At 36.5% G+C, this 14,129-nt stretch overlaps 1 protein-coding gene across 3 annotated transcripts in view; it reads left to right on the forward strand.

Moving 5' to 3' along the window:
- Positions 1-1,614: 1,614 nt before the first annotated feature.
- Positions 1,615-14,129, forward strand: part of LOC132268723 (uncharacterized) — a 56,279-nt gene continuing 43,764 nt past the window's right edge. Inside the window, exons 1-6 of one of the 3 annotated variants that reach the window (XM_059769516.1) lie at positions 1,615-1,896; positions 2,743-2,874; positions 6,897-6,968; positions 10,897-10,967; positions 11,088-11,187; positions 11,279-11,377. In XM_059769516.1, coding sequence (XP_059625499.1) covers positions 1,747-1,896; positions 2,743-2,874; positions 6,897-6,968; positions 10,897-10,967; positions 11,088-11,187; positions 11,279-11,377 — 624 coding nt within the window. In that variant the 5' untranslated portion in view covers positions 1,615-1,746. Of the gene's footprint in view, positions 1,897-2,742; positions 2,875-6,896; positions 6,969-10,892; positions 10,968-11,087; positions 11,188-11,278; positions 11,378-14,129 lie in introns of those variants that run through there. The other 2 variants (XM_059769517.1, XM_059769519.1) reach the window with 2 other exon arrangements.

Genomic DNA, 14,129 nt, shown 5'->3' on the forward strand with positions numbered 1-14,129 from the left:
CTCACGAAACTCGAAAAATTTACTCCCTTATTAAAGGGCAAACTCATGGAGCTAAAAAAAAAAAAAAAAAAAACATATTCCCTTATTAAAGGGCAAACTTAAAAAGCTCGGAAAAAACATCCCCTTATTAAATGGGTGAACTGGGTGAAGTTTGTAAAAACTAACCCTTTATTAAAAAGGTAAGGTAAGTAAAGCTCGAAAAAATTAAACATTTTATTAAAAGGGCGGGCAGGGTGAAGCTCGAAATTATTACTTACCTTATTGAAGGACGAGCTGAGTGAAGCTCGTAAAACTTATTCCTTTATTAAAGGGACGTGATGTGTGAAGCTCATAAAATACATGCATATATATATACACACATATACATATAGTGTGTGTTGATTCCCAAAGGGAATCCAACTGTAACTGTACATCGGTGTTGTTAAGTGTAGGGTTTGAACCTATACCCTTTAAACGGTTGTTCATTTCGGGAATAATAGCCGAGGTAGAACTATTCACCTCGGGAACATTACCCCAAGGTAAAAAAAATTCAAAAATTTATTGTTCACCTCGAGAATAGTATCCGAGGTAAAACTGATCACTACAGACGTATTATTTCCAAAAAGAATAAAGCGATCATGTGGGATTTGTATGTCGCTTGGGGGAATTTGTAACCCAAGTAAAAAATAAAATTGGATTCCAAAGAGAATCAAAGAATCACGTGGTGGTCGGATTTAAACTCAGGCCTTTCATGTGAAAACTTTTGGATACCTCAGGAATAGTACCTGAGGTAAAAAAAAAATCTACCTAGTATTCACCTTGGGGGTGAAACTATTGACCTCGGGTTCCAAAGAGAATCGAGCAATCACGTTACCTCCGACAAAAATCAAGGTGGAATTGAACTCACCCTTTTATGCCATAACTTTTGGCACAACGGGAATAGTACCCGAGGGGCTAAATGATAGGAGAAAAATAACCCTTTGACCGCTGCTTTTACTGAACAGTTCCCTTGAACTTCATAGAAAAGAACATAAATCATTTCATTCAGTTGTGAAAGATAAAGGAGATCAGTTAGAAAGGATAAACAAAATATTTCTAATCGACATCTACGTAAGCACCCAGAACCCGATGCAACCATAAATATAGTAATTGGCCATTAAACAAGGTACGAGAAAAAATCCCTAAACATTGAATATAGAATGATTTTTATGTGATATGATTTCAAGTACAAACTTGATCGTCGGAAGGTCCTCGGCTAGTACTTCATCGGTGTCATTCGAGGTGATATTCCATTGTTTTACACAGGTGTTTATCGTAGTTAGAGAGATTTCTTATAAAATACCTCAATAATTAAAAGATTTTATTACTTTTTACCTTAAAAGATAATTGTTTTAATAAAACATCTTTTTTTATATATAATAAAAATGAATAGCCACTATTTTTTAAAATTTACAATAAATATTTTAATTGAAAAGTGCATTTTTTCACCTACTGTTTTAATAAAAACTGAAAAGTCAATAATTTTTTAACAAGATATAGATATGTAAATATTAAGTAAATGGAAAATGCTCACCAGGTATATTAACCCTCCATTTTATTTCTTTTATTATCTCTTTTATTTGGTTGGACATCTGCTTCTCAATGGTTTGTTTTATCGATGGCCACGGAGTAGCCTCACAGAAAAGTAGTACAGTAAAATCATACAGACGGGTGAGGAGTTTGTTTTTGGGAGAAGGTGTATTTTGAGATCTATCAAAGGAGCGGACCATGTCGATACCGAAGGAGCCGGAGCAGGTCATGAAGCAAAGAGGGGGATCCGTACTAGGCAAGAAGACCATTCTTAAGAGCGACCATTTTCCTGGCTGCCAGAACAAGCGCTTGTCTCCACAAATCGATGGTGCTCCCAATTACCGTCAGGTTTGCCCCTCCCACTTCTTTCTAGGAAAAAAAAAAAAAATGCTCCAAATGCCTCGATCCCTTTCTTTACTTTCTATTATTTCCTCAACTTATTTTCTAAATTCTATTTTCAAATCTTGCTTTCGTGATTGGTGGTTCTGATCCCGTGGATTATCAATCTGATACTTCTTCTACTTCCTAGGTCTCATATTCTTACCTGCCCTCTTATCGGGGTGAAATTATCAGAATTTTTTGACATAAGGGAATTTTTACTTGCTTATGAGTCTGGAAAACTGTGAAATGAAGCCAAACCCATATGTGTATTTCACCAGTAGAAGTCCTAAAAAGGCATCTAAATGAGTGCTGGGATCAAAGATCCCCTGGAGAATTTCTCATTCCTATTACTCGCTTTGTCAAGCCTTGACCACTTCCTGGATACCTCTGTCACTGCAGTTTTATCAATTTCACAGTTGGCATTACACATCAATTTCAAAGAGCTAGGCTCCTCCTGAATTATCTATTCAAAGAGCTAGCCTCCTCCTGAATTATCTATTCTTCTTTGCTTGTAGGGTATCTGGGTTTGATCAGTGGTCTTATATGTGTTGATATGCTCATTGTTGACTATCTAGATATGGTATTCTAAAAAATCTTGTAAGATAGATAATGTTATCACTGGTTCTTAATAACCCGTTGGGAACAATTGTGAAGTGCACGGCTAATTTGGCATTTTCTTATGGTGATGCAAATTTAGGCTTAGAGATTCCTTCTCGATTACAACAAATAGCGATTCTCTGATAACCTCTCAAATTTCTTTACGTTTCATTGTTTAATATATATATTTTTTATTCTCATGATGGCTATTAACAGGCTGAGTCATTGCATGTACATGGTGTTGCAATTCCAACCGTTGACGGCATACAAAATGTTCTTGATCACATTGGTGCTCAAATAGATGGGAAGCAAACTCATGTGCTTTGGATAAATCTCCGTGAGGAACCGGTAAAGCCATAATTTGCTTATAAACTCAGATTTTGAAGTAGCAATAAGGCACCATTGTCAATGTTGGTATTCTTTGGACATTTGAAATGTCAAAACAAGAAAATAATGTAGAAAGTATTGACGTATGGAATATTTTTGGAAATAGAGAGAAACACCAAAATTTTAAGTGAAATATCTCGAAATGTTAAAGAGTATCAAAAGACATCAAGATGCAATTGTGGATTTCAAATACTTCAAAGTCAGTCTTGCACAAAGATGACTAGTTTTATTGGGAAATTTTGTTCAAGCAGTCATTTATTAGGCATTGACATTCACCCCCACCAAAAAGAAAAAAGAAAACGAAGAAAGAAAGATTTAACATTTACTGCAACTCTGTTGACAACCACAATAACCTTTGGGCAGCTATTATAAAACAACTGCTTCACGTGGATACAGTAATGCGCTGAATTCATGATGCGATAAGATTCAAATATTATAAGGCTATATCCTAACCAACTAGCAGTCTAGCACCCATTTTACCAGTTTTCACAAGTGCCAACTTATGGACCAATAGCTGTCATCCCTTTGCCTTTAGTGGCATCTCTGGATCTCTTATTAAGAATGATGAGATTGACAGGGTTCAATATGACATATTAATTATTTTATTTTTGAGTTAGCCTTACTTGAACTGTGAATTAAAATCTGAGAGCAGTTTTTAAAATCTGAGAGCAGTTTCCAATGTGAAAACATATTGCACAAAGGCGTAAGAGAGTAAATTTTTATCTCTTGAGAAACCAGTAAGAAAGATTTACGCATGTAAGAAAACTGAGGTATGTTGAGGGTGTCTACTTGTTGACATTTGGTAAACCTAAATTGTAAAGAAAACCAAAATGAAAGTAGAATCCACCTAAAGTTTCTAAATGAAATTGATAATTATATAATTTTGACAATATTCACTATTTTATGTGGCTTTTTTTTTTGTTTTTTGATAAGTAAGAAATGCATTGAAAGCGCTCAAAAGGGGAACGCATCCCAAAAGAACAACATAGAGTCAAAAAAAGAAAACAGCCCTCTAAGCCTTCAAAGAGGCCAAGAAAACAATAATATCCTCAATGGATCTATAGTCTCTACCTATAACCTAACAAAAAAGAGTGGAAATAATAGAGAACTTAAGAAAAGAAATGGGCCTCTCTTTGCCCTCAAAATATCTTATATTCCTCTCCAGCCAGATACACCACCACACACAAAGAGACATAACTCTCCAAGCATCACGAATGTGGGCCCTCACAAAGCACCCACTCCAAGTCTCAACCATCTCTCTAGAGGAACGAGGCATGATCCAATGCATCCCAAACAAACAAAGCATCAAGCCCAACATTCCTTTGCCATGGTGCAATGCAAAAGGAGATGATCCACTGTCTCCTCATCCCGAAGACACAAGTAGCACCGATTGACCACCACTTGATTTCTCCTTCTCAAATTGTCTTGGGTCAAAATCTTACCCAAAACAAAGGTCCAAGCAAAGAATGCCACCTTGATAAGAGCCTTAGAGCGCCAAACAGACTTCCACAAGAAGGACCCTCCAGGCTCAACTGTAAGACACCTGAATAAGGAATGAACATCAAAGCGACCCTGTGAATTCGACTTCCAAATCCAACAATTAGAGTCTCCAGCTATGACACCCTGCCGATACAATGTCTCCAACAGAAGAGTGGCATCCTCAACCTCCCAATCCTAAAAAAGACGCCTAAAACGAACATCCCAAACCAGTCTCCCACTATTAAGATGATAACAGTCAACCACCTTGGCTTTTCTGTCTGTAGCAATCCTGAACAACCGTGGGAAAGCAAGAGCAAGAGAAACATCCCCACACCAAACATCCTCCCAAAAACTAATCCTTCTGCCATCCCTAAGTCTAAAACGGACATGAATGGAAAAATCATCCCACCCTTTCCGAATACACTTCCAAACCCCTACACCCCTCGGACCATGCACCTCAAGAGAGTACCACCCTCCTCTACCTTCCCCATATCTACTCGCTACGACCCTCCACCCCAAACCTCCTCAACCATTTCCCAAGGAGAGCTTTATTAAAAGGCACCAATCTTCGAAGATCCAACCCACCATTTCGAATCGGCCTGCACACTTGCTCCCACCGAACCAGATGAAACTTAAACTCCTCCCCTCTATCCCCCATAGAAAGTTATGCTGCAAACGCTCGATTCTCTCAGCGACAGAAAGGGGAATCTAAAAAAGCGAAATAAAATAAGTAGGAAGACAAGAAAGGGTACTCTTGATCAGAGTGACCCGCCCCGCCTTAGAAAGATACCGCTTCTTCTAACCCATTAGTCTCCTCTCAAACCTATCCACGATAGGATCCCAAACCCCCACACACCTCGAAGGAGCACCCAGGGGGAGCCCTAAATAAGAGATAGGAAAAAAGCCAGTACGACAACCAAGAATGCCAGCAAGCAAAGCGATCTCAGGGACCTCCCCAACTGGCACCAAAACACTCTTACCAACATTCACCTTGAGACCGGAAACAACCTGGAACCAGATCAGAACGCATCTCAAATATCTGAGCTGGGACACTCCGTATCACAGAGCACAAGCGTATCGTCCGCAAACATCAAGTGGGAAATCTCCAACTGGCTGGCAGCATCCCTACCCACCCGGAACCCACTCAAGAAGCCGAGTTCAACAGCCCTCCTAAATAACCTACTGAGGGCTCCATCACAAGGAGGAGCAAAGAAGGGAAAAGTGGATCCCCCTGTCTCGAGCTATGGAAATGCAAAAGTGAATCCATTTCCTCCACCTCACTCCAAACCCCATCCTCTCCATCAGATAGAGAAGGAAGCTCCAACTGACGTGATCATATGCCTTCCCGATATCCAATTTACACAAAACGCCTGATTCCCCACAACGAAGCCTGGAATCCACACACTTATTAGCAATAAGAACTTAATCCAGGATCTGACGACCTCCCACAAAAGCATTATAAGAGTCAGAGATCACGCCATCCAACACTCTCCTCAACCTAAAAGCAAGAACTTTGGCAATCAACTTGTAAATGCACCCCACCAAACTAATAGGGCGAAAATCCTGAACATCCAATGCTCCGCAGGGATGAGAGCAATGAGAGTGGAATTCAAACTCTTCTCAAAAGACTCCTGAGAGTGGAAAGCATGAAAAGTACCCATAACCTCCCCTTTAACCACCTCCCAGCACTCCAAAAGGAATCCCGAAGTAAACCCGTCTGGACCTCGGGCTTTATCCCCTTTACAACTCTTCAGAGCAACTAGAACTTCCTCCTCAGTAAAAGGCTCCTCCAGTCCGGTGCACTCCTCACTCGAAATAGAGTCAAACTGAAGCCCCTCAAGCAAAGGTCTCCACCTCACCGACGTTGTGAACAAGTGCTCATAGTACTCAGCAATACCTTTACAAACATCTTCCTCCTTGGACAAAATCACCCCTTCCACCCGAATCCTCCCAATATGATTGCCCCTTCTATGAGCGTTGGCCAACCTATGGAAAAACTTGACATCCTTAATATTATATAGTTGGGCTAGCCTCACTTGAAGTGCCGATTAAAATCCATGAGCAGTTTCCAAAATGAGAAAAATATTGTACAAAGCTGTAAGAGAGTACATTTATATCTTAGGAGAAACCAATAAGAAAGTTATACGCAGGTAAGAAAACAGAGTTATGTTGAGGACGTCTAATTGTTGTTATTTGGTAAACCTAATTTGTAAAGAAAACCAAAATGAAAGTAGAATCCTCATAAAATTTCTAAATGAAATTGATTATTATATGATTTTGACCATATTTTTTAAAACAAGATGGCTTAAATCAGCATAATATTGAGTGCCCATGTTCGCGAATTACCTCGATAGACAGCTCCATCATTATGAGCTGAATCAATTTCAACATTTTATGTATCATTTTTAATTGACAAGCATTTAAGATCCTTGAAGTGTATTTAATTCAACTAATTCAGTTTTTTCTTTTCCTTTTTTGTTTTGTCCTTTCTATTCTTGAAACAGGTGGTGTATATTAATGGACGCCCTTTTGTTTTGCGTGATGAGGAGAGACCCTTCTCTAATCTTGAATATACGGTGTGTTATTGCAACATTCGTTTTCAGATAAATTTTAGTTTTCCTTCATTTTTCTTCTTCACTTGAATCTTGATGATGCGAGTATGAGAAAACACATTAGTGAAGGAAAGGAAAAGTAAAGACGGTATTAACCTTAAATCGTGTTTAGGAAAGGTAGTGGAATGAAAGGAAAGGAAAATATTGTTTTGTTTTATGAGTGATAAGGGTGAAATTGTATTTCACTTATAAGAAACAGGGACAAATCTTTTCCTTCAGTTTCTGTTCACTCTTGGAAGGATAATAAATCACTGTGCAAGAGGTTAGTGAGCCACTTCCTCTCCCTCCAATTTTTTTTTTCCAAAACAAAACATAAGCTTTCCCTCCATCTGCTTTCTCTTCTTCTCCCCTGGTTTCTCTCCAACCAAAATGACCCTTTATATTGGGGTTGATTTGGAGAATGAAGGGTTTTCGTTGTGCAATAATAGTGTTTCCTGTATGTTTAGACAATATGTTATCGGTCTTGCAACATGAATTGCTCAGTCATATTTGGCATTTATATTGCAAGAATTTCTTCTCCATTGATAAGACTATTTTCAAATGGACATTTCTTAAGACTATGAGGACTGTAAAGGCTTGGGATCGGAGCTGGACTAAAGGGGGCATATATAGCTTGATGTGCGACTTAAGTTATGAGGACATGGCACATTCCAGATCGTATATAGCTCACTTCAAGGTATGCGAACATGGCACGACCCATTGGGATTCTAGGGATATGTGGCTTGGCGGCAAGTTCGAAAGACCATCAAGGTGGTCTCATCAAGAGTCATAGATCACCACAAACCGACTCAAATAGAGAAGGAAAGAGAGAGAAACTATTTTGGCTACCATATGAGATATGCCCTGATGATGTGCATCCTTATAAACAACCATATCTACAGAATGAAGTAACCACCGTTTAGTACATGGAGGCATCCAATTCCACCGTTTAGTACATGGAGGCATCGTTTTGGTGGGCAAGTTAAAATTTGTTCCAAAAAGAAGTCCAGTTTAGCTGAATACTCGTCTTTAGGTTTACAACAAGCGCTATATTTGGACACCATTGGTTAACCAATCACAACCTTTGGAGTAAAAGATCCTAGAGACACACCAAAAAAATCTCAGACGAGAATTTGTTGTAAGGGACAAGCATATAGACACACCAACATCAAGAAATCAATTCTAACATCCCAAGAGGATAGGTGAATGTTGAGCAAATAAAATTATTCCCTTCCAAAACCCAAGAGCAAAAGTACAAACCTATCATGGAGATGGTAAGGCTAAGGGGGACTGGGTAGGCCCTCCCACACCTTGGCTTAGGGAAATTAGGAGGTGCATTGTTGGTTAAGTCATTTCTTTGGCTTACAAGATAGATATACAAATTGCTTTTCCCTTCCTATATTAATCTTAAAAGTCGTAATTTTCTCTTGTTTTCATTTATTGAGTTCTCCAATTCCGTAAAACTAGGAATGACTTGTTCTCTTTCTCAACTTACTTTTCCCCTTTTTAAAGGGCATTCAAGCATTTATCAAAAAAAAAAAAAAAAAAAAGGGTATTCAAGCTAATTTTTGCACCGAACTCCTGAGTACCCTCTATCATCCATTGATCCACGACAAGTGAGGACATCAAGTCATTGAACAAATTGTTGCTATTAGAGATCCCTTCTTCCATTTGTTGTAAAGATTTAATGATTTTCTTAATCTTTCTTCTTGCATAACTCTTTCCACTCGCTAGGGGCTGTCCTGTTACCCATTTATTTACCTCTCTGCTTTTTCTTATGATTTATTTCTTTTAAAGATGCTTAGTAGAAGTCTTGGGGGTGGAAGGCCAAAGGGCAACAATTAGTATTATATCTAGAGGCTTCACAGTTTTTATTCATTATTTATTTTTATTTTCATGGTTTCCATGGAAAGTCAGCTTTGGCCTCATAGGGCTCACTGCAATTTGAATTATGTGTATGTTAGGTCATTAGATCTGGACACTAATCTTTGCTTATGTAAGTTACTTTTAGATGGAGTATGTTCACCTTTGTTAATAATTTTTAGATCTTACAATTTTTTCCCAAATCGGTACATCTCAGAAGCCGAAATTTGATTAGTGAATGCTGGATCACCAATGCTTAGGGAAATATATGATTGCCTATAAAATCTAGGTCCCTGTCTAGGTTTTTTATTTTAATTTTCCTATGACTTTATGTTAAAATCGAAAATGAATAACCCCTTATCCATAATAACAACATCCACAAGCTAACGTTAAGAGGATGGGAGAGTTGGTTAAGAACACATTTAAGGTAGAGGTCTTGATTTTGATCACCTTCCTTGAGGTCAACCCCATGGGAATTTTTCTTGGATTATGTATTGCTCTTTCTAGTTCTCTCTCTTTTTCTCTACTTCCCTCTTTTGTCATTTTCTCTTTTATCCTCTTTTATATTCTTTACTACATTTACTCTTCTCCTCTATTCCTCTTTAGTACCTTCTTGGAAGTTAAAACTTTTGTTTACTTTCTCTTTTTCTCTCCTTTCCTTACTATCTCCGTTAACCCCCCTCTTATCTCAGATCTCTTTTTTTATCCTTTATCTCTCAAAAACATTCTTTCTTATTTCTTTTATATCTCTATCTTCTTTATAAACTCTAATGCAAGTTAAGTTAGTTTAAAATTGTAGCCGTGTACATCAATAGTCTTTTTATTTTTTCCTAATAACCCTAAGGTTACCATGTTATTCTAACCAAGATTTCAGTTAAGCAAATATTCAAAGTAATTATTTTGCTTGTCAAATTTTTTTTTCATTCTTCACCAAAATCCTTGGATCCTCATTCTTGATACACTCATATGCTATTTGGTAGTGCCTTTATTGTTATTTTCTAACTTTTTTCTGTGCATTCTTGATACCCTTTTCATTACTAATTTTTTGGGAGAAATTATTATTATTATTTTTCCTTCTATGATATGGGCTTCCTCATTTCACCAAGGTTTTAAAACGCGGTTGCTGCCGCAGAGTCCATCGCAGTGGTGAACTTTTTTCAGTAAGAAACATGAGCAAAACGATCCGATATGCAACTTTGAACTCTAAAATTCAACAAAATCATATTTTAATGTGAATTTTATTGCATATTCAAAGGTGATTTGTATGAGTATTGCCACAATATAATGTGGGGTGGGATTTTGGGTTTCTCTCTATTTGGTATTAAGATTTAGAAAACTTGAGAGAGGAAACGTGAAAATGAGGTTTTTAAACCCAAGCCGAATATCACTTCTGTATCGGCCAAGACTCAACCATATTGACCAAGTCAGGCGGCAACAACGGTGATTTTTGTTTTGGCTGAGTGCCCGGTAGGCTAAGTTTTGAAACATTGCATTTCACCACTATGTTGTATTATATTATGGCCATTTTTCTTTTAATTTTTCAAGAACCTTTTTTAATATCTTTTTGCTTGTCAAAAAAAAAAAAAAACATTCCTACTCCATTTCTGTCTCTTTTTCTACTGTATAGAGTACATCGCCTACAACTTATAGGCACCATAAAGAAAAGAAAAAAGAAAAAGGAAAGGGTTCTTCTTCTGTATTTCTTATCCCCTTGCGTTCTCTCCTTCCACTTAATTTCTTAGGCATCTTGCTTTAGCTTTCATTCCAACCACGTTTGAAATTTTGAATCTGTCCCCTAATTTTCTGCCACGTTACAGAAATTTTTTGACACTCACAGAAGTTTATACAATTAAATTCTCTCTCTCTCACCCACACACACACACACACACACACACACACACACACATCATCTTTGTGATATTGATATTGTCCAGCATGATCCTCTTTTTTTTTGGCCCTCATCGTTATAGTTGGCATTAATATTTTATTCCTTGTTTTGATTTTTGGCTTTAGCCTTTTCAATTTTATCTGACTTCTTACATTAAGTTAGGGTATCAATAGGGCAAGGGTCGAACAAATGGAAGCTCGATTAAAAGAAGATATCCTGGTAGAAGCTGCAAGGTATTTCTCTGGTTGTATTTTTGTATTTAAATTTAGAGTGTTACAACTATTCTGTAGTTGTCTTTACCATTAAGTATATTTGCCTGATAATGAATTTTATTTGCCCATCTGACTTAGCAGATATGGAAATAAGGTTCTTGTAACTGATGAACTGCCTGATGGTCAGATGGTAGACCAGTGGGAACCAGTGACACGTGATTCCGTGAAAACACCGCTAGAGGTATACCCATTACTTATCCTAGTTATGTGGGATTCAGAAAGTTTATTTGTGCAACAACTAATATTTTTTCTTAAATGTGCCTCCAAGCCAGGTCTATGATGAACAGCAAGCAAAAGAGTATCTCGTTGACTATGAACGGGTTCCTATAACAGATGAAAAATCACCAAAGGAGCAGGATTTTGATACTTTGGTGAGTTTCAATGTTTTAGATCTATTTTAAATCCTGTCTTAATTAACAGAATTATTATTATTATATATTATTTATTATTATTATTATTATTTGTGCTTCCTTTAATTCATGTCGTACATTTTGATGCTTAGAGGCTCTATTTCCTTTTGCCTTGTCGGAAGCATTAGTTTTTCTAGTGATAACTTTTTTTGAATATGTATTATGTGTTAGGTTTTGTCATGAAACTATTCAAAATATTTTTTCTTTCCCAAGTTTGCTTTCATCACTTCTTAAGAATACTTTAAGATATAAATAGTAAATCTTGGATGCTATTGTTGATCAAGGCAAATATAGATTGTTACTCAATGCTCTGATATGGGCAGAGTGTGCTATGCCATATAAAATAGATCTAGAGTCATAAATAAATCTTGTTCAGCATTTAAGTAATAATAACTGAATTTAAAATTTAACAGTTTGGTTGAAATGCAATTATAAATAATTCAAACTATAGAGAGCAAAAATAACCAAACCAATCAGATACACACGAACACATTTTTTAATGTGAAGAACTCCACACAGAGAAAAGCCACAGGACCTAGTCAAGGCAGATCAAACCCATAGCCATAATCAAAAGAAAATTTCACAATTAGGTTAAATGAACTCTAACCCAAGAATTCTTTAGTTACTTTTCACCCAGACTTACGCCACATGATCTAACCCAATCTTAGCTGCTGCTAATAAACGAATCCGTTCCTCATGTGATCTGCGCTTCTATCCGTGCTTTGATAATTCTCCATCTAATGAACTGTGCCCATAAATGAAAAAAAAAAAAAAAAAAAGAACTGTGCCCATAAGCTCCCTATAAAAATCTCTCTCGCTGTGATATAAAACCATTTAGTGTAGGAACTTATCCTAGATTTTCCATAATCCCATATATATAGCCAATATATGAGTCCTCTTTGAAGTAGGGGCAAGAAAACCAATTAAGGCTCTGTTTGTTTTGATGTTAAATATATTACATGAAAAATTCTTTCTTTTATTTTCCAGTGTTCAGTTTCTGAAAATATGTTTTAAGAAAAAGAGATCTGACACGTAAATTAAATTTTAATTGGTTGATTCCTTCTATTTTACACGTAATTTGCATTTAATCAAAGCTGATCGTGAATTTCTGTGACCGTGAACATTTCAGCATTTGTGGGGAACAATGTTTAGTTTGGTCTGTATGGTGAAGAAAGAAAGAGAAATCGCGTTCTTTTAGAGAGAGGGTGACGGAAAAGGGAGGATCTCCCAGAACAAAAAAGAAAGAGAGGGTCATGCTTTTAAAATTAGAAGCTACCAAGTTACAATGTCCATGAAATGAGAATGTATCCATCACGTAAACATATATGGATATGTGCAAAGAGCTTGAGAACAGATTTTAGATATACAAGAGTACATGTCAGACAGAATAAGATGGAGAGAGAGAGAGACTAGCCTAAGAGAAGGAGCATCTGTGTTTAAAGAGAAGTAGAGAGACTGTGTCACACCCCAAAATCTGAGATTATGGCATCTTATCTTTTGTACAAAATTTAGCGCATGATTTGATTCATTATCCATAGCAAGAGACAGATCCATTCCAAGCATATAAAAATCAACTACCAAGAGTTATAAATAACAACAACTTAATATGCTATTTAGAGCTACCAACTATAAACAATAATAACTTCTTTTTTATTCCCCGATACATCATAATAATAATAATAATAATAATAATCATCATCATCATCAATAAAAGACCAACATATAAAACTTTGAAATAGTTGATCTTCTAAGCAGAGTAAATCCTCTAGCAATGATCCATCGTACAACTACCTCAAATGGTAGGAAAGAGGAGTGTGGGTGAGCTTGGAAAGCCCAATAAGTAACATTCTAGCTAATCGACGGTAGTGCAATCAGCTTGTGACAGAAAAATAAATTTGGCTTTGGTTACAAGTTTAGAGCATTATTAGATAGTTTTTTTTTTTTTTTTAGTTGAGTTAGAATAGTAGGCTCTATCCCTATTTTATTAATTATTTAGTAAATTTATACAATTGCCCTTCAAATATAACTAAATTAAGTTAAAAATTTAGTGGTCATTACACTGTGTTTATAGAAATGGAAGCAGAGGGGTAGAGAGATGAAGTTCAAAGCCCTCAATGGGTTAGATTGAACCTAATGGGTCTGTGCCCAATAATCGGATATGATTCATTATTTGGTTCTGTCAAAATAGAAGATAAATAATGCGTAAATTTACTTATCGATTTTCTGATCAGTAAGTCATTTAGTTTTTTTTTTAAAAAAAGAACAGACACCAAATATTTACTGTAAATTTTTTCCTCAATTTTCTATGCAACCAAACATTAAAAGATTAAAAAACAATGTTAGAAAAAGTTTCATGTGTTTGGCATATTAAGTGCATGAAAGTTGCAATGGTATATATGTGGTGTCACTTCAATTGAAGGTTCACATCATCAATTTTTTTTTTGATAAGTAAGAATTCATTAAAAGCGTTCAAAAGGGGAACGCATATCTCAAATTTGTTGAGGGCTTCTAAACCCTCAACAATTCCAAAAATTCTACGAGTTCATCCAAAGATTTAGAAATTTCTTCCTAACACCTAACAAAAAGGGTGCTAAGAATGGAGAACTTCAACGATCCAATATGATTTTCCTTTCCTTCAAAGGCTCTTCTATTTCTTTCAAGCCAAAGACAACACCAAACACACAAAGGAGTGACCTTCCAAGAGTCACGAGCT

The sequence above is a fragment of the Cornus florida genome, unplaced genomic scaffold, assembly GCF_030987335.1.
Source record: "Cornus florida cultivar Cherokee Brave unplaced genomic scaffold, ASM3098733v1 CherokeeBrave_3.0.0_Hap2_Chr08, whole genome shotgun sequence".
NCBI classification, from domain to species: domain Eukaryota; kingdom Viridiplantae; phylum Streptophyta; class Magnoliopsida; order Cornales; family Cornaceae; genus Cornus; species Cornus florida.